The sequence below is a fragment of the Podarcis muralis genome, chromosome 1, assembly GCF_964188315.1.
Source record: "Podarcis muralis chromosome 1, rPodMur119.hap1.1, whole genome shotgun sequence".
NCBI classification, from domain to species: Eukaryota; Metazoa; Chordata; class Lepidosauria; order Squamata; family Lacertidae; genus Podarcis; species Podarcis muralis.
The window spans coordinates 134,115,227-134,134,158 of NC_135655.1; the positions used below are offsets into that span (position 1 = coordinate 134,115,227).

At 43.7% G+C, this 18,932-nt stretch overlaps 1 protein-coding gene and 1 long non-coding RNA gene across 2 annotated transcripts in view; one reads left to right on the forward strand and one right to left on the reverse strand.

Annotated features, from left to right (window-relative positions):
• ABCA12 (ATP binding cassette subfamily A member 12) overlaps window positions 1-18,442 on the forward strand; it is an 89,507-nt gene extending 71,065 nt beyond the window's left edge. The window contains exons 39-49 of the mRNA XM_077919314.1: window positions 381-540; window positions 2,920-3,188; window positions 5,011-5,227; window positions 5,912-6,021; window positions 7,255-7,399; window positions 9,677-9,811; window positions 12,098-12,201; window positions 14,376-14,468; window positions 16,349-16,454; window positions 17,044-17,181; window positions 18,032-18,442. Of these exons, the coding sequence (XP_077775440.1) occupies window positions 381-540; window positions 2,920-3,188; window positions 5,011-5,227; window positions 5,912-6,021; window positions 7,255-7,399; window positions 9,677-9,811; window positions 12,098-12,201; window positions 14,376-14,468; window positions 16,349-16,454; window positions 17,044-17,181; window positions 18,032-18,151 (1,597 nt within the window). The 3' untranslated portion in view covers window positions 18,152-18,442. The remainder of the gene's footprint in view (window positions 1-380; window positions 541-2,919; window positions 3,189-5,010; window positions 5,228-5,911; window positions 6,022-7,254; window positions 7,400-9,676; window positions 9,812-12,097; window positions 12,202-14,375; window positions 14,469-16,348; window positions 16,455-17,043; window positions 17,182-18,031) is intronic.
• Window positions 68-17,894, reverse strand: LOC144325632 (uncharacterized). Its single transcript, XR_013390814.1, has 3 exons — window positions 17,759-17,894; window positions 2,604-2,723; window positions 68-412 (listed from the first exon to the last, which is right to left on the reverse strand). It is a non-coding gene; the product is annotated as an uncharacterized LOC144325632 (long non-coding RNA).
• Window positions 18,443-18,932: the final 490 nt, after the last annotated feature.

Genomic DNA, 18,932 nt, shown 5'->3' on the forward strand with positions numbered 1-18,932 from the left:
GGTTAGGGGGCGCAAATTACTTGCCTTGCCCCGGGTGCTAACAACCCACGCTACGCCGCTGGTACAAACTATGAATGGTCAGGCTAACCTCAGCAGCTTGATTAATTTAGTAATCACTCAAACCAAGCTCATCCCAGAAACAACATGATCCTTTCCTCATCTTTTTGCTCTTGATAGATATTTCAAGGAAGCCGATGACCAACACCAGCTTTGCTGTTCTTTTTGACTTTGCCCAAAAAAAGATGAATGGTACAGCTTTGTTGTTTTCTTTACCAGAGACAATAACCAGCTCACAGTCAGTCAATAAAGGACATACTTTGCTGCTTTTGTTGGTCTCTTGCTTTATTGTATTTTTTATTCTTCTTGTTGATGCTCTGCAGATATGCAACATTTCCATGGATGTACTTGCTGGCTGGAATGTTCAAGGAAACAGGAATGGCCTTTATAGTTTATGTCTGCATCAACTTGTTCTTTGGCATCAATACAATCATGACTCATTCAATTATGTTTCTACTTTCCCAAGAAAAGGCCACTGATCAGGTATGAGCCTTGCAAACACACCTTTAACTCTCATGTAGAGAAGTTGTGCAAAATTCATTCTATTTCGGGGGGGGGGGGACAGACAACAATGCTCTTACTTCAAGGAAGTTTTGACTTGATAGTACCACATAGTTTGGAGGCTGGTTAAATAAAGATGTAATATAATTGCTTAAATTGAGTACTTTAAATCAGCCTGTACCTAAAACTTCTAAATGCAATCAGCCAACCTCTTGATATTGCCTTCTGTTTATGTAAGGATGGCTTTCTCTTTCAGATTACAATGAATACCATCCATAAAAATATCTAAGGGCAATAAATCTGTACTGTGGGTATATATCTCAGTGATGGGGTTTCCTTCATGTAGGCTTCTCCACTCTGGAGGTCTCAAGTATCAAACTGCATCACCATTCTCAAGTCTCATTAGTGCAGCACAATGGACGGTGCCTGGGACCTTTAGAACAAAGGAAGATATTTCAAGGAAACAGAATGAATTCATACCTTCCCTCCAAAAACGAACCTCCTTGGCCAAACTGGTTGCAGTGGGACCATCCCTGCATAAACCAGGAGGGGGGGTGTCAAAGAGGAGCAGAGCTTCTCTTCCTCTGCCTGGGAATCTCATGATATATAGCTTCAGGCACTTTTTTCTGCAGCCTGAGTTTCCTTCCCTCACTGGATGTGGGATATCCGGCTGTTCTTGTTCCGTGTATTTCTTACCTGCCCTTCACTGGGTGGACTTTTTTATATGAATCTTTTGGTTGCTGCAAAAAATGTCTTGGCCCATATTTGGGAATTGCCTTCAATACCAACAGCTGCAGCAAGGATAGTCACAGTGTGTGAAATTGTACACGTGGACAAATTGACATCAGTATGCTTCAGATGGTTTTCTGGGACTGTGCGCTCATGTGCAGAAACAGTGAGGCTTTTTTAGCTGTTCATATAAATGGGTGACATCCAGTGGGATCGGGCCCATTGCATCCACTGGCACAATGCAGGCTAGCACCTGGTGCTTTTATTCTTAAAGACGCAGTCCTTATTTCTAGTTACAATTTTTTTGCCCAAGCTACTGCACCGTATCTCTTTTTCTCTTTTATAAAAAAAGAAAGCAACCACAAAAGCACACATTGTGAAGAAGGATGATAGGTGAATAAAAACTGTGACTGCCCTTGTCATATCTTGTTTAGATAACATCATGCCTGGGAGATTACCTAACAGTTTTTGAACCCTAGCTATAGATATTTACCAAATTAGGAAAAATGCTGTCCAATTTAAAAATGTAACGATGGGTAGACTAAATTCCTAAATCTAAACATAAAAGCAAAGTACGTCCACCGTAGTAAGAAAGTATAGAAGCCAGCTCCCTTCTCTAAAAGATAAGCATTGTTTTATAATGGACCAGCTTGTCAACTTTCATTATGGACATAGGTCTTTCTTGAACATGCATTCAGCATTTTCCTTGAAGGCGTTTGATCAGGAAAGCGCACGCAGAGGATTTACAAAGGATTTACTGCCCAAAGGCAGACAAGAGTTGTTGATTGACATTGATATGTCCCTTGCAGGTGCCTGGCTAAGTCTCCCTATGGTGATTTATTGCCTATCTGATGCCCAGCACAAGTGTCAACAGCATTTCTCACTCCATGACACGAAGTACAGGGATCAGACACAAAGACCAACTTTTCACTGCTTGTCAGATGGTATTTTCACACACACCCTTCTTGGAACAGCTGTACATAGTTTGGGCCAGATTATAGCCTGAAACCATCTGCAGCACCAGTTTTTGTTGTCTGCTAGCTGACCTGAAACTAATGTCTTCAGTGTATCTATGTGTTAAAGACTAGCTGAAATAGAAGGTCATTTATGGGCTGTGGCAACAGTAGTGCTAGCAATGTAGTACCAGAGGTGAAGCGTTCCACTGGGCTGAATATGCTACAGCCCAGATCTCCAGAAGTTAACCTGAATCATATTGGCCTGGACTACATACCTGTAAACAAGAGGTGAAAATAAAGCATACACGGCGGGGAAAGGCAAGCATATTGGAAAGTATGGCAGGAAAGGGGGGAAATTACCTTTTCTTGAGATGGGAGCAGGTTAAGCCAGCAAGTCCCTTTTTCTCATATAAGTGAGGGGTAGGGAAATCCTTCCTCATTCTGGTGAAACTGGCTGACTGGACCTCCACCAAGAATAGCCTGTTGATGAAGAAGGGGTCACAATAAATTTCTGTGTGATGCACACATACTTAGCAGCAGGATGTGTACAATACCTCTGCACCACCACCAGCAGGAGGGACATTTTGCTATAAAACTCAATACATTATTCCTAATTTTTATGATATATGAAACTAGAAAGTAAATGCACATTAAGGTATTTTTTTCTTCCTTTCAGAGCTTGCACGACCTTGCTGAAACACTGAGGCATATTTATCTGATATTTCCACAATTCTGTTTCGGATATGGATTGATCGAACTGTCACAGTATCAAGCCTTGATGGGTTTCCTAAAAGCATATGGAGTGGAGTACCCTGACAGAACCTTTGAGTTGGACAGGATAAGTTCCAAGCTGCTTGGGTTGTTTATCCAGGGGACTATATTGTTTTCACTCCGCCTCTTGGTCGATGATGGGACAATTCAGAAAGTCTGGCATAATACATTAGAGTAAGTGACCTGCGGGGAAAGGGTTCTCCAAAATCAGAAACAGGGTGATGGATTGACAAGGAACAAGATGTGGCATATAGACTTGTGATTTGTTGTTTTACATTTACACCAGGGATTTGTAAAATGCTTCAGCAACAAACATGGATTTCTGATTAGATTATGATTATGACAACAGCCAAGCGCAGTTTGCCCCAATCTCTCTCCCTCCCACCCCCGCATTGCGATCTGCCTTCTGTGCATTGGATACAGGAATTAGAAAATTGTCTTGTCACACTATTGCCTTACTACATAACAGGCACACAGCCCCAAAATTAGAGAAATCCAAAAACAAGAAGGTATTTATCCTTGAGACAGGAGAATTGTCCCTCAGCTTGATCCACAAACCAGTATAAGCAGGTAGTTCTTACGCTAAATTGGGTTGCATTCCAATTTCAACTCAGTGGTTTTTATTTCTGAGTAGACATGTATATAATAGCTACCATTTCCATTCTCACATTTTCCAACTGTGGAAGAAGATGGTATATGCAAAGGCATGGCGCTACCTTCTACAGAACTTTCACACATGAAACTATACCTGACCTACACAGAACCACGGAATAAAAAAATAGTAGAGTTGGAAGGGACCGCAAGGATCATCTAGTCCAGGCTTCCTCAAACTTGGCCCTCCAGATGTTTTTGGACTACAACTCCCATGATCCCTAGCTAGCAGGACCAGTGGTCAGGAATAATGGGAATTGTAGTCTCAAAACATCTGGAGGGCTGAGATAGAGGATCTATTCCAACCCTCTGCAATGCAGAAATCTTTTGCCCGACGTATCTATGGGAGCTGGTCTCTTTTAACACACCATTTTAAGCAGGAAGTTGTTGCACTAAGCTGAACTAAGGCTGCAATCCTATGTTCACCTACCTGAGACTAAACCTGATTTAACTGAATAGGACTTATTTCTGGGTAAACATGTATAGGATTGCACTGTTAGTCTCACTGACTTCAATGGGATGGAATATTCCTCTCTCTAGATGGTATCTAGTATGTGCCCCTGGGATAGCTCAGTCAGCAGAGCATGAGATTCTACCAGGAAGCAGGGCATGGAGGCCATAAATAACCCTCTCCTGCTTTTGCTTTGGGTTTTTGTGCCCATCATCTCATCCTGAGAGATATTCCTGCCTCTGATAACAAATGCTCCATTTATTCTCAAAGGTGACAGCTATAGACTGACTGACTTCAGGCTTAATAGGAGTTGCAGTCCAAGAATATCTTGAGGGCTGCAAGTTAGCTACCCCTGCTTGCCTCTGCATCTGTCCAATCCCCTTCAGAAGCTGTATAACCTGGTGGTCATCATAGCAACTTGTGGTAGTATCAAAGCTGCTTTGAGGATCAGAGTCAGGAACATAAGAATCCCTTGTTTCTAAATGCTGCTTCAAGGGCTCAAGAGTAGATGTCTCCAACAAGCAGCTGTGCTCCTTCTGCATGAGATGGTTTGTTTGTTAATGTATTTTTACTGTATCCCATTCTGGGATTGCTTTTAGTAATGAAGAGCAGGCTAGAAATATTTTAAATAAATGCATTACTTAAATGTATTTCTTGTCAATCAAACACGACTACAACTTGTGCCATCGCAATCTGTTGTTATGGAACCTTCTCCTTCATCCCTTAATTTTCCATTGTCTTTTAGTGGGGCAGGGCTGAGTTGGATCTATTTTTTATATGGGTGGTTCTTGTTATTACACTTGCTTTTCATGTTTGTGTTGTCAGCCACTTTGAGTTCACCTTTCTGAAAAACAATAAGATAGTGCTAACAGGAGTTGTCTTCCACCATGCTAGATTCATGTATAACAAAGTACATGGCAAGCCACAATTCCACCTGGAAGCCATTGATGAGGAGGAAGACAAGGATGTACAAGCAGAAAGAGAGAGAGTCACATTAGGCTTAGCAGATTGCGACATGCTGCAGCTCCAGAATCTCACCAAAATCTACCATCTTCCCCACCGAAGAATTGTGGCAGTAAAAAATGTCAGTATTGGAATCCCAGCAGGAGAGGTAAGTCGGTACAATTAAAAACACTTCTACTGCCTTGGAATACATTCACAGGCTGGCTGTTTGGCTGGCTGGCACCCAACACGGAGCATTTGGGGAGCCATTTACTCAGAGCTCTCTGCTGCTACACAGTGTTATTGTCTATAATCAACAGCTCATCCAGGCTACAGTCAGCAGGGATGCAAGGGAGTGAGTGTGGGATTTCTCCCCTAAGTGGCCATAATATTACATTGGAACTTCAAGGAAAAACAACTCCAATATTCTGGAAAAACAGATGATATGGTCCTGTACCGTATTACTGTACCGTATTGCAAGCAAGATGAAAGGGTTCGTTCCTCACATCAAAAACATCCTGCATGTAAAAAGCAAACGTGTTTGCAGGAGTATTCAGCTGAGGCATTTGACTTCTCCACCTTGGAACTGTGATTTTGATTAATTTTGTCTGAAAATGAACGCATCCAAACACACTCAGGTCCCTTTGCTGAAGCCCATAAATCACTTCCTAGGTTTCTTTTGTTGTTTCGGTTTTCTCATATGAATTAACAACTGTGCGGATAAGATTTCAGATTTTGCATTTTCAATTCTGTTTTAGCTCCAGCTATTGGGTTTTCTGAAAGAAATTATGAATGGGTTGATCTTTATTAATGCACTATAACTAAATTCTGGTCTTTCCTCCTAACAACCCAGTGTTTTGGCTTGCTTGGTGTGAATGGGGCTGGGAAAACCACCATCTTCAAAATGCTGACGGGAGACATTGAACCATCTTTTGGAAGGCTGCTGGTGCGAGATGAAACTGGGTATGACAGACTAATTCATTTTGGGCAATGAAAGACAAGCAAGTTAGCTGAGGAAACAAGTCTAATGTGACATTTGCTTGGGTTACAAATTTAACCATGAAGGCTGGCCATAAAGGAAGTGCAAACAATATAAATATAATGATTTTGCAGTTCCTTAGGTGTATGACATATGCCCAATTTTACTGTGCTCTCCATTTTATTAATGGGAGATGGAAGCAATGTGGCAGTCTTAATGCAAACTTAGTTGGGAGGCATTCCCACAGAACTGAGTTGAACTTGTTTCTGATGAAACAAATGTATGATCAGTCTGAAGGTTGCATCAAGTCATTTCTGCCCCAATCAACAGTCGGTTCTCCTTACTCCATGAACACTTACATGGTTACTTAACTACATCTCCCAGTGATTACAAAGGGTCAGACATCCAGCAAAGTTTGGCATATCTATATAAAAGAAGCAGTGTGGAATTTCTGTGGAGGGTTAGGGTGAGGAAACAAGACCAGTCGGTGAGATCTTGCTCCCCTGCTTGCATGCACTTTCACACATTGTGTCTACAAAGTGTCTGCAAAGACATGGCCTTAGCACTGTATCCCTGAAGGAGCATCTCCGCCCCCATTGTTCAGCATGGACACTGAGGTCCAGTTCCAAGGGCCTGCTGGAGGTTCCCTCACTGTGAGAAGTGATGTTACAGGGAGAAGGCCTTCTTGGTAGCTGCGCCCACCATATGGAACGCCCTCCCATCAGATGTCAAACAGATAAACAACTATATGACAATTATACAGAGGTCCAGCACCGAGGACCTCCTGGCAGTTCCCTCTCTGTGAGAAGCCAAGTTCCAGGGAACCAGGCAGAGGGCCTTCTTGGTAGTGGCACCCGCCCTGTGGAACACCCTCCCACCAAAGAGAAGAACTACCAGACTTTTAGAAGACATCTGAAGGCAGTCCTGTTTAGGGGAGCTTTTAATGTTTAACAAACCACTGTATTTTAATATTTTGTTGGAAGCCACCCAGAGTGGCTGAGGAAACCCAGCCAGATGGGCGGGGTATAAAAGCCAAAGTGGCTGGGGCAACCCAGTCAGATGTGGGGGGGGGGCACATTTATTTATTTATTTATTTATTTATTTATTTATTTATTTATTTATTTCTGCTGCTACTACTACACGGAGCTTAGGTATTTGTTTTCTGTTAGCCCTAACCTTTATTGACTGAAACCTTTCACATAATTGTATCAATTCAGGTCCTTGAATGAAGTTGATGATGCACACTGGTCACTGTTTGGATACTGTCCTCAAGAGGATGCCCTGGACGATTTGCTGACAGTGGAAGAACATATGTATTACTATGCTCGACTACATGGCATCCCAGAGAAACATATTAAAGGGGTAAGTAGGTGTACATCAAGTTAGCAGTGAGTCTGTTGTGACACTCTGCTCACCGTAGTTCTCTTTGGGTGTTACTTCCAAGGAGAGAAACAAGAGTAGGGGAAACCATTGACCCTACCTCCATCATCACATTATCATCTGGGTGCTCTGATGTCCAGCTTCTACTTCGGAAGCGGGAGCCTCCTGTAGTTGTAGAGAGTCCCCTTGCATTTTAAAACCCTGGAAACAGAAGAGGAACCTCTGTGAGTACAGAAGGTCCCCAGCTTCAAAAGCAGCAGCCAAACACGAGAGCACATAGAAGTTGTGTGATGATGTAAAGACTGCCCTCTGTAACCCTGTTCTACTCATACTTCGGCTTTATAGGGATAACTCCTGAAGAGACACCGTGTTTTGGTTAGATATGTGTTCATATATCTGTCCAAATTCCCTTGCATATCATGGCTGAGATAACCATGGTCTTCAACAAACCTGCATAATTTTACTCATCACATAATAATGTATAAAATACATTTTCCACTTCATTGTCCACTTCATTGGTTTTCCACTTCATTGTCCACTATAATCTGGACACATGCAAGCTCTATGACATTTTTAGGGAGACAAATAAGCATAGTGCCAATTACTGTATTTTTTGCTCCATAAGGCGCACCTGACCATAAGGCGCACCTACTTTGGGGGGGGGGCATTCAAGAAAAAAAATATTATTTAAAGGGAGCGCTGAGCAGAGCCTGTATGCATCCCAGGCTCTGCTCAGCGCTCCCTTTCATGAGCCACGGGGAGTGTGTGTGAGGTGCTTGCAGGCTTTTTGCCGAGAAGGGACTGATGGGCTGCCCTTCTCCCTCCTCGGGGAAAAGCCCCCAAGAGCCACACACACACTCCGCACAGCTCTTCAAGGGGATTGCTGCTCTTGGGGGCTTTTGCGGGAGGTGGGGGAAGTGAGAGAGCCTCGCTCTGTCCCTTCCCCCACTTCCCACAAAAGCCAGGGATAGCTGCACGAAGCCTCCCCAAGGCAGCAGGATGAAGGCTCCCCGCTGCCCTGCGGAGGCTTCGCAGGCTACCCCAGAGCTGCTCAGGAGCTTGTCGGGGCTGGCGGGGGAAGCCCGGGTTCCCCCCCAGCCCCCAAAAGCAGGTTGGGGAGCAGCGGAAAGGCTGCGTGCTCCCCCCTCCCAGCCCCAGGGACCACACATTCGCTCCATAAGACGCACAGACATTTCCCCTTAGATTTTAAGAGGGGGGAAAGTGTGTCTTATGGAGCGAAAAATACGGTAGACCTTTAATAATTGACATTCCACTTGAATTTAAAGATGAAGGCTTTGCACTCAACCCTGGTTTCAGCTAAATTTGAGTTCTTGATCTTCTGCTTTGCCACGTCATCTTGGGGAGCCATGCAGGATAGCAGCTGCCAAATGTCCAGTCTTCTCCCCTGGACTGAAACCATGGGAGGCCTTTTATTCTGATTTGCGGCAGAAGCTTCTGCACAGGGTGCTGCTGACTGGCTGGAAACTGGTGAGGTTATTAACCTGCTTCCTCCCAGAAGTAATTTTCAAAACTGAAAAAAAGCCTCTGACAAAGAAAGAGGAAAGACAGAAGGAAGGAAGAGCTGGACATGCATTGTGATTGCATAAATGTAGATATGGGGCTTTAAAAACAAAAGAGCCGAGAGCCTGCTTGAATCATGGCAGGGAGAGGAGGAGGAGAGACAACCAAATCAGCATTCTCCTCACTGGGCAGTACGTCTGTCAAATCAATGGCAAATGTGGCCTAGAAGGTGGAAGGTAGGAGCCAAGTTCAAGACACGACAGAAAAACACATACAAAACACAGCCTTACAAAACAGCAGAGTTTAACATGAAGGTCTTGTGAATGCTGACTCTCTTTTATTCACCTTCCTTCTTTGCTAACTCCCAGCTGGCAGAGCAGCCAGGCATGCACTGCTTTTGTTTGGCACAAAGAGGCTATAATATGACAGCAGTTTTTAGAGTTCAATACTTATTGCTTAATTTGACAAAACGGGATGAACAAAAATAAGAGGATTGTTATTTCCATTCATTATAAATTAAGCAAAGTTTTATTTAAATGTATGCAAGTTTCAAATTGCTGATTAGCTAGCATTCAGGCTGAGCTATTGAAAAAAGGGCATCTGAGAGGCAAAATAAATGTTGGGCAGTCTTGAGGCTGGTGAAGTAACTCATTTACCTGAATTACCTGAATGCTCAATGAGTTGCAACAATGACAACATATCAATGCCCAGTCTTAAAAACAAAATATGTTTCCACAGATTGTACTTCGGCTTCTTTATCGACTTAACCTGATGCCTTACCAACACAGAATCACTTCTATGTGTAGCTATGGTACCAACAGAAAGTTATCAACTGCTCTGGCCCTTCTCGGAAAACCCTCGATTTTACTCCTGGTAAGAAATCAACACTATTGTGTGTGTGTGTGGTGTGTGTGTGTGTGTGTGTGTGTGTGAGAGAGAGAGAGAGAGAGAGACTTTGATTCACCATTTTCTCTAAACTGTTACAGAAACAGCAGCAACAAGAAGGGGCACCACATTAATTGTTAGAGTGAGAAGATGTACTCAGAACATTTAGCCATGAGATTAATGCTCTGAATAGAAACTAAACAATAGGGAAGGCTTGTTAATGTTTCACAATAAACGAACCCTTCTCAAGGAAATCAGAAACACTCTACATTCACTTTTTATAAAATCATTTTTTGGGCTCCAAATTGGAGTGGTATATAAAAGTTTTAAATAAATAAATAAATAAATACTCTTCTCCCCTCCAATTAACATATACCGGTAACACATCTCACTTCAAGTGCTGAGTTCAAAGGGTAGGCTACAGAATATAGTTTATTTTGGGTGAGAGAACATAGGAGACTTGTATAATCTTTGCAGCATTTACCTTATTTACGAATATATGGGCAAAACCTAATGGAGACAAATACGCTCCTGTAAAGCAGACAGCACAGCCATTAATTCTGGCTCAGATCTTGTACAGAAAATAGCTGCACCCAAGAATGCTTCATCTTCAACCATCTCCCTCCCTCCTTCCCTCCCTCTCCCTCTCTTTCCCATTTAATTTGCAAAGCTGCTCCAATCTTCTAACTCTGAAAAACACTATCTCACCCATTAAGGGGCATTAAGGTTCTTATGTTAAATTCTGGATTGTGCACTGAGAACAGGGCAGCCCATCACTTCCTCTAATAGCAAACTCAGCTGAGGGTTGTTGACAGTAAAGTTCAACCCCTTGTAGCATCAGGCAGAGCCATTGCCTCCTTGCATGGAGTCTCCCTTCTCGTCAGGGATGCTTGTCACTGTCTCTGCTTCTTGCCCAATTAACTTCTGTGCATCCTGGAATGTAGCATCCAGCATGTCCTCCAGACTCCTTTGAAGCTGCACCACTTGCTGTGGGGTCTCCTGCCTTTGCAGCTGGTCCACTGGCCACTCGAGCTCCTCCTCCATTGCATTCAGTCCTTCATTCACTCATTTATGTATTACATTTAAAGGTAAAGGTACCCCTGCCCGTACGGGCCAGTCTTGACAGACTCTAGGGTTGTGCGCCCATCTCACTCAAGAGGCCGGGGGCCAGCGCTGTCCGAAGACACTTCCGGGTCATGTGGCCAGCGTGACAAGCTGCATCTGGCGAGCCAGAGCCGCACACGGAAACGCCGTTTACCTTCCCGCCAGTAAGCAGTCCCTATTTATCTACTTGCACCCGGGGGTGCTTTCGAACTGCTAGGTTGGCAGGCGCTGGGACCGAGCAACGGGAGTGCATCCCGCCGCGGGGATTCGAACCGCTGACCTTTCGATCGGCAAGCCCTAGGTGCTGAGGCTTTTACCCACAGTGCCACCCGCATCCCTATGTATTACATTTAGACACCTCCTTTATCTTCCAAGGAGGCACCCCAAGTGATGCATTTGCACTAGAAGTGTGTGTGTGTGTGTGTGTGTGTGTGTGTGTGAAAGAAATGAATAAAGGTCAAGGGTATTGTGTTAATGACGGAACTTATAATAGTTGGGAAGGAGATTTCCTCAGCAGAACAACTGCAAACTCAGCCTGGTTTCTGACTATCAAGCTGCGATGTTCCTGTTTTTAATATCATGTTATCACCAAACAATCACAATTCAAACAATCACGGAAGTGCCTGGCAATTTTTGCTGATGGTGCCTGCTGAAGGATAATAGCATATGGGAGCTCATCTGTGGTCTATTGTCTGTGTAACGCTCAAAGCAGAAACCTTGCTTTAATCTATAAATGGAGTAGTAAGAATGTGCACAGCCCAAGTACTACTTGAATAGAAGTCATACACATTATCTGCCCCCAACATCATAATATCTGCCCAGTGCTGTTATCTAACAATGTGCATCTATCACTAATATTAACCATTTCCATTGTACACAGTAGCAATTGACTTTTGCCATTCATGATAACTTTTGTGTTTTCTTGGAAGCATTCTATGCATCTGTTTAGTCATGCTTCTGTTGCAGCTTTACTATTACAGCATTGCTATTATTATTGTTAACAATAATATTAATCTTTTCTGGAAGCAACTACAACAAAAAGGGAGGAGTGATTAATGTGAAGGCCAAATATTAGTGGGTTTCCCCCTGAAAAAAGAGGAAACAGTGGCAACAAATCACAAGTTCCTCTTCTTTACTTTTTACATTTGCTGTCAACTTCTTTTATTTTAGGATGAGCCAAGCTCTGGCATGGATCCTAACGCTAAGAGACATCTCTGGAAAATCATCACGGAGGAAGTACAGAACCAATGTTCAGTGATACTTACTTCTCACAGGTAGAGTCCCAGGCTCCCAGGCATGAAAATGATCAGACTCACTTTCCACATTGAGATGAGCCCAGTTCCTCGTTAGGCAAAAAAATTGCATTCAAACCTGTATTTGTTCACTCAAGGTACAGTGAGCGCAAATAGAGACTACCATGTGCTCCACTGAGCTAAAAGCTAAAAGAAAAATGGAATTGAAATGCTGGACTGGCCCATATAACTAACCTAGGAAATATAAAATAATGTTTTAAAGTGGCTTACAATGAAACACAGAAGAACACACACAACACAAGAACAGACCAATATCCACGAACTCACATGGTGCCTGCCCACTTGCACTATAGAAATCCACTTACGCAGCAAAACTTCTGGTTTCTCTTCTCTCTCCAGCCCTGGAACCCCTCGAAAAACATGCACTGCAAGTTCCCACAACCCACTGGTGCAGATTTTGGAGGTCCACAGAGGGCTGGAGGGGGGGGGAGGAGAAGTTATATTGCATTGCCCACTCCGCTGGGTTTCACCCATACTAAATTACATATTTTACTGTATGTTCCCACTACAGCTTCTCTTGCTTTTTCCAGTGGAGCAGAATTTATGAGACTCTGATTCCCCTGAAAGACACCTCCTAAAAGCCCCTCGTCCTTTGATGGTGCCCCTTCAGCAGCTGCCCAAGGACCTTCTAGTCAGCAACTAAATGAAGGGTCACAAAGTTGAGCTGAACCACTAATTTCATTTAGTTGTTTGCTTCTAAAATCTCTGTACTGGATTCTTTGCTACCAAAGCACTGCCCTTTGCATTAGCCAATAAAATGAAATGAAAGCCATTCTGAAAATGAAGAGCAATTTAAACCCAGTTATCAAATCCACACAAGGTTTTATAATAGTTGCAGTGGAAAAAGAATCCAAATTGTATCAACCTGAGCCATCACTAAACACTTTCCTGAGGAACCATGTTTCAGCTAGCCATTAAATGTCAACAGTGAAGTGGCTGAATGGGCTTCCAGAAGCAGCGCATTGCATTCCAGAGCATGGCTGGTGAGGCGACTGCCTCGGGCGGCAAGCTCCACAGGGGCAGCAGATCCCAATGGAGATCTTTATCCCCCCCCCCCCCCCCCGTTGCTGATGTTGATCTTCACCTCAGGGACCAAAATGTATTGGGCCAGCCCTGGCTGCCATCTTGGAAAACGTTGTGACTGTGCTTACTCAGTCCTCAGGGTGCTGAGGAACCCCACCTTTCTGGCAACCCAAGGTGGAGGGGGCATAGCATATTCCATAACTCTTACGCGCTTGGTGGTGGAAACTGTTACCATTATTTAAGCAAAAATTGCACATTTTGCTACAGACCTGGAGCATTATCAAAGTGGTAAGATGGGAGTGTTCCCTTCCTTTCTCATTCAAGAAAAGACAGAATTACAGAGCTGAGGGAAAGTGTTGCTTGATCTAGCCGACTGCCCCAGATAAAACGAAAAGCTAAAGAAGCTTAACGTTGCAGCGATTAGAAATGGCAATCCTCCCCAAGCTGTTATTTGTGTTTTAGGGCAGGTGCTTGGAAAATGGAAAACTTCTATTAATAACTTTATTTATTTTTTTCGGAATAAAAAGGCCAGACTTAGTTCTGATTTGCTATACAAAAGGACGATTCATGGTGGGGATGGGAAAGGGATCAGTTCCGGATTATGGAAGACATTCAGGCAAATGGGATAGTAAGCCCCCTTCAGTCCTTTGCACTAAACAAAGTTGGGGAGTTGAGGAGGGGGCATGTCCAGTGATTTGGGCAGTGGGACCAATATGTGCACTTCCACCCCACTGCACACTTTTGCCCTCACTTGTCCAGGTAGTACACCCAAAGAAGGCTCCTGCTTTCCTCTGAGAGGAAATTCTGCAGGGATTGCTGGAGATGATGCCCCCCCCATGGTCCCTTCTAACTGTACAGTTCTATGATTCTGTGAATGCAGCAGTGCCGCTGCTTGGCACTGCCCAGAGTGGGTGACAGTCCAGGGAAAGCCCTTTATGTATAAGCCCTGGGAGGTCAAGCAGCTGAATCCCACGCTGCTTAATATTGACTGATGTGCAGATTGTGTGCATTTTCCAAAAACACTGGAGATCCACTCCACACACATTCTCACCATCATAGATTCTTTGCATGCTTCTTGGGGACTTCATTACTCTACTTTCTCCGTTTTTCAGCATGGAAGAATGTGAGGCTCTCTGCACAAGACTGGCTATCATGGTAAATGGAAGTTTCCAGTGCCTGGGTTCACTGCAGCATATAAAGAGCAGGTTGGTAAAATGTCTCTCACAACAGTTCCCGTAGGTTTACTGTGAGACCCAACTGAGCAGGAAATGGTGAAATGAAGACTTGTTTTTGTTACAAAGCCAAAGAAAAAAGGGAGAATGATAGAAAGAGAGCAAACAAGTGCTTTTCTCTGGATAGGAAATTGCAGGTTGCAGTCCTGTGCACTTTTCCCTAGAAGTAAGTTTCGTTGAACTCAATGGAGCTTTCTTCTGAGTAGACATATACAGGACACCACTGTTAGTCTGCACCTGTTATCTCTGAGGATTTGGACAGGCTGGTTGGATGAGTTGATTCTCCTTGATTCTTGCCCATCCTGCCTCCTTATAGCAGCCAGGCTAGCCTGGCCAGGGGGCTCCATGGGGTGGTGAGGGGGTCTTCCTGGACTCCCTGAAAGAAGTGGTATCTTTGGTCCCAGCCATTATGGTCAATTATCGCCCAGTCTCAAATCTTCCATTCCTGGACAAGGTGATTGCGCGGACAGGCGGAGACCCCCCAAGCCCCAGGCGACCCCCAGGAGGAATAATGACACTTGACAACGTGTTATGGGATTAAAATTGGCCACAACTTTATTAAACTTTCAGATGTAGTAAGACCTTGGCTTAGGCATTCCCTCCCAGTCCCCAGCAGGGGATCTGGGGAACATCAGGGTTATCCAAACTGTGTGGGGATTGGGCTGGCTCTGGAGAACGCCTGTTCAAACAGACAGCCCACCCCCAATTTCGCTGCATTGAAGGGGAGAGCACTGACAACCCATTGGCGTATGGCCAGTGCATCCCCTCAAAATAACCCCTTTAACAGGGAACCCTGGGATCGCCGCCTCGGGGGGGCTTGGGTCACCGCTTCATGCCCCCCCATTGAGGGAAAATAGACTAGGCCTACAAACCGCCAAAGTTGTGACGTTTTGATATGGGGAAGGCGAAACCTGCCAATGCAGGGAAATTCCTTCCCGGTCCCTCAGCAGCAAGCGTTTGTCAAGGCTAGGCGGAACCTCCAGGTACCCAGCTGGGGGGGGGGAGAGGTGAAGCCAGGCTACCTTGCCGGGAGCCTCATAGTCTTGGGGGGGGGCTGTGCTCAACCACGCAAAAGCCCCCCAGTTAATGTGGGGAGCGGTCATTGAGCGGGTGGTTGTGGAACAACTCCGGGCACATCTGGAGGATGCGGAACATTTGGATCCCTTCCACTTAGAATTCAGGTCCCAACATGGGACTGAAACTGCCCTCGTCACACAAGGGACTGAGGTGAAACAGGACTTCAAACTCTGTTTTGTAAATCATCTTCTGGTCAGCCCGAAACAAACTCTAAATTATATGCAATACAACTCTCATTTGGAGGGTCACACATGTGTGACGTGTGGATACTTGGGACATGTTTTGTTCTCATTTAGGTGCAACACCCATGCGCTGAAGGATGAGCATAAGGCTCATTAAAGTCCCACTGCTTCTCATTCAGTGCACTCACATTGCAGCATTTAGGCAATGATTAAAACCTGTGTGCACCTTCTGTATCCCCATCCAGTCCTGGGTGTAAAATACTTGACCACTAGCCTATTCCGCCTGATGGTGACCTAGATTTTGTGAGGTGCATGCAAGCTGGGTGGAGGAAAGGAGCTCTGCTGAAGCAAATATTAATTCCTCTTGCACAGATAGTTTGCTTGCGCCTTACTTCTTCCAGACCCTACATGTTGACTATCCCTGACATGTGAGTTTCTGCACATTGACAGTGGCCAGATTTATCCCTAATGTCCTTGCAGTTATTGTAAGAATTTAATATAGTTTTTGTTTGGTGTCCTAGAAGGACTGCTTGATTCTAGTTTTTAAACCTCTTTTACATTCCATAAAATATTTATTTCCTTTTATCCCCCCAGATTTGGAAAAGGTTTCACCGTGAAGATGCATTTGAATAATAATTCCGACAGTATAGAAAAGCTGACAGAATTTTTGCAATTGACCTTTCCAAATACACATCTGAAGGTAAATGTAAAAGAATGTGCAGGGCATTATGTTGTAGGAAGTGATAAATATTTTGAGTATCCACCTGCAGCCTAAAGTGGTACAACCCAGATATTGGCAAGAATGAGGGCAAATAGTTTTGAATGCATTTGAGCACTAGCAGAATTTTTAAAGTGTCTTGAGTAATTTCAGCAATGCTATCATTAAAGTACTTCCATGATTTAACAGCACCAGTCAAATATTACCTTCTTATTATAAAGGCAGGGGAACTGAGGTGTAAGATTTTACATAGCTCCTCTGCAAGCTCATGACTGAATCGATCTATCATGTCAGTGACAAAATGAGAGAACCAACATTTGAAACATCTTCCTCATCAATAGCAGCTGGTAACATTAGACCTAACTGATTCTGGTGCTCCTTGCATAACTGTTGTGTGGAGATCCAGAATCAGCAACAGAAGCATTGGAAAAAAGGAGGCCGTACGGAGGAATAAACACGAGCACACAAAGGGGCCAGAGCTCATAAGGATAGCTATCAATCAATAAGATAAACAGTGCCTACCCCCTCTGAATCTGGCATTCATTAGCAGTAAATCTTCTTATTGCTACAGGACCATCAACTGAATATGGTGGAATATCATGTCCCGGTGTCTGCAGGAGGCGTAGCAAACATATTTCAAATGCTGGAAGCAAACAAAGAGGTCTTCAAAATCAGGCACTTCTCAGTGAGTCAAACAACTCTAGAAGAGGTATGGAATGATACTTGTCCAATTATGCTATACATGTATTTATGTATGTGTTTATTTTGATCTTAAATATGTCTACCTTACCTTTCTAGGCATCCAAAGCAGCTAGCAATTTGATTGTCTTTATAAATAATAGTATACAGCATCAACACCTAAAATAACACAACACAACCTAAACATGTAAGCACTGAAAACATCAGAGAGAAGCCAACAGATCAATATTATTTACTATCAGAAGCCTTGAAGAACATGGCAGTTTTAATCAAGTACCCAGAAGATAGCAGTTTTGGTGTCCGGCACGTGCTTCTGGGGAGGGAATCTGAAATCAGGGCACCACCACAGAGAAAATCCCTGCTTTTGGACCCACCTTCTAACTTCCAAAGGCAGGGACACCTGGAGCAGGTTTATGCAGGTGGTGGCATCTTTTAGATATATTGTATTTCCTTTGCAAACTGCTCCATTACTGAACATAGAATATCTAAAAGCAGCTTTTACCAGCTATATCATTCTAAGCTCACAGCCCAAAGCATAGGAACAATATGGCAGATACCAGCTAGATTTTAAAAAAATATAGGTATACCTGAGATACAACGTGAATTCTTTAGCGAAGCAGTACATGAAGGCTTCTATTTAACATCTAATCCATTTTGCTATTAAAACCAAAAGAGGAATATAGTAGGCAGGAAATTTCAGAGGGATCTGTAGGAAATAGAAAAAGCAATAGTTTGCCTGTAGAATATTATGTTTTGCCAAGTCTCTTTACATGCGCATGAATATCCAGCCTTGGGAAGGCATTTGTAAGCAATCCATAAAGCAGGGTAGATTTAATTTCATATATTTTGTTTCATTTTAGGTTTTCATCAACTTTGCTAAAGATCAAGGTGACCCGGATGTTTCGGATGCAAGTTCAGACATAACCTCAGATAGCTCTGACTTAAGCAGCCAAGATTCTAACGTAACTGCTCTTTACTAAGGTTTTATTCTCTCAAGATATTTTAGGTATTCATTTTGGAATCCTGAAGACTAGAACCCGGGATGGAAACACCTGTCCTTATATCAGATTGGTCTTTAATTTGTTTCCTCTGCATTGGCTTCTGTGCTCATTATGTATAGGCACTTTCCTGTGCATGTTGCCCTGTGTGCTTGGGAACTTCCTTCCTCCAAGTACCATATCCGCTAGATGAAAACAACTCTTCTGCATTCAGGGTCATAAGCTAATGCTTTGCTGTGTACAGGGATTACGTCAGTATTGAATAAAATTATTTAAAATCCAAAGTCGTTACCTTTTAATTTCTGTGATCTTTGGTTAAAAAAAAAAGGTAAAGGACCCCTGACAGCTAAGTCCAGTTGCAGGCAACTCTGGGGTTGCGGCGCTCATCTCTCTTTATTGGCCAAGGGAGCTGGCGTTTGTCTGCAGACATCTTCTGGGTCACATGGCCAGCATGACTAAGCCGCTTCTGGCGAACCAGAGCAGCGCACAGAAACGCCGTTTACCTTCCCGCCGGAGCGGTACCTATTTATCTACTTGCACTTGGACATGCTTTCAAACTGCTAGGTTGGCAGGAGCTGGGAGAGAGCAACGGGAGCTCACTCTTTCACAAGGATTCTGATCGGCAAGCCCTGGACTCAGTGGTTTAGACCACAGTGCTACCTGCATCCCATGATCTTTGGTTAGCCCCATATATAAAACATGAAGCACCATATAAATTTTCCTGAAGAGTGGCCAGATAAAGGAAGTGTAGAATGAAATTTTC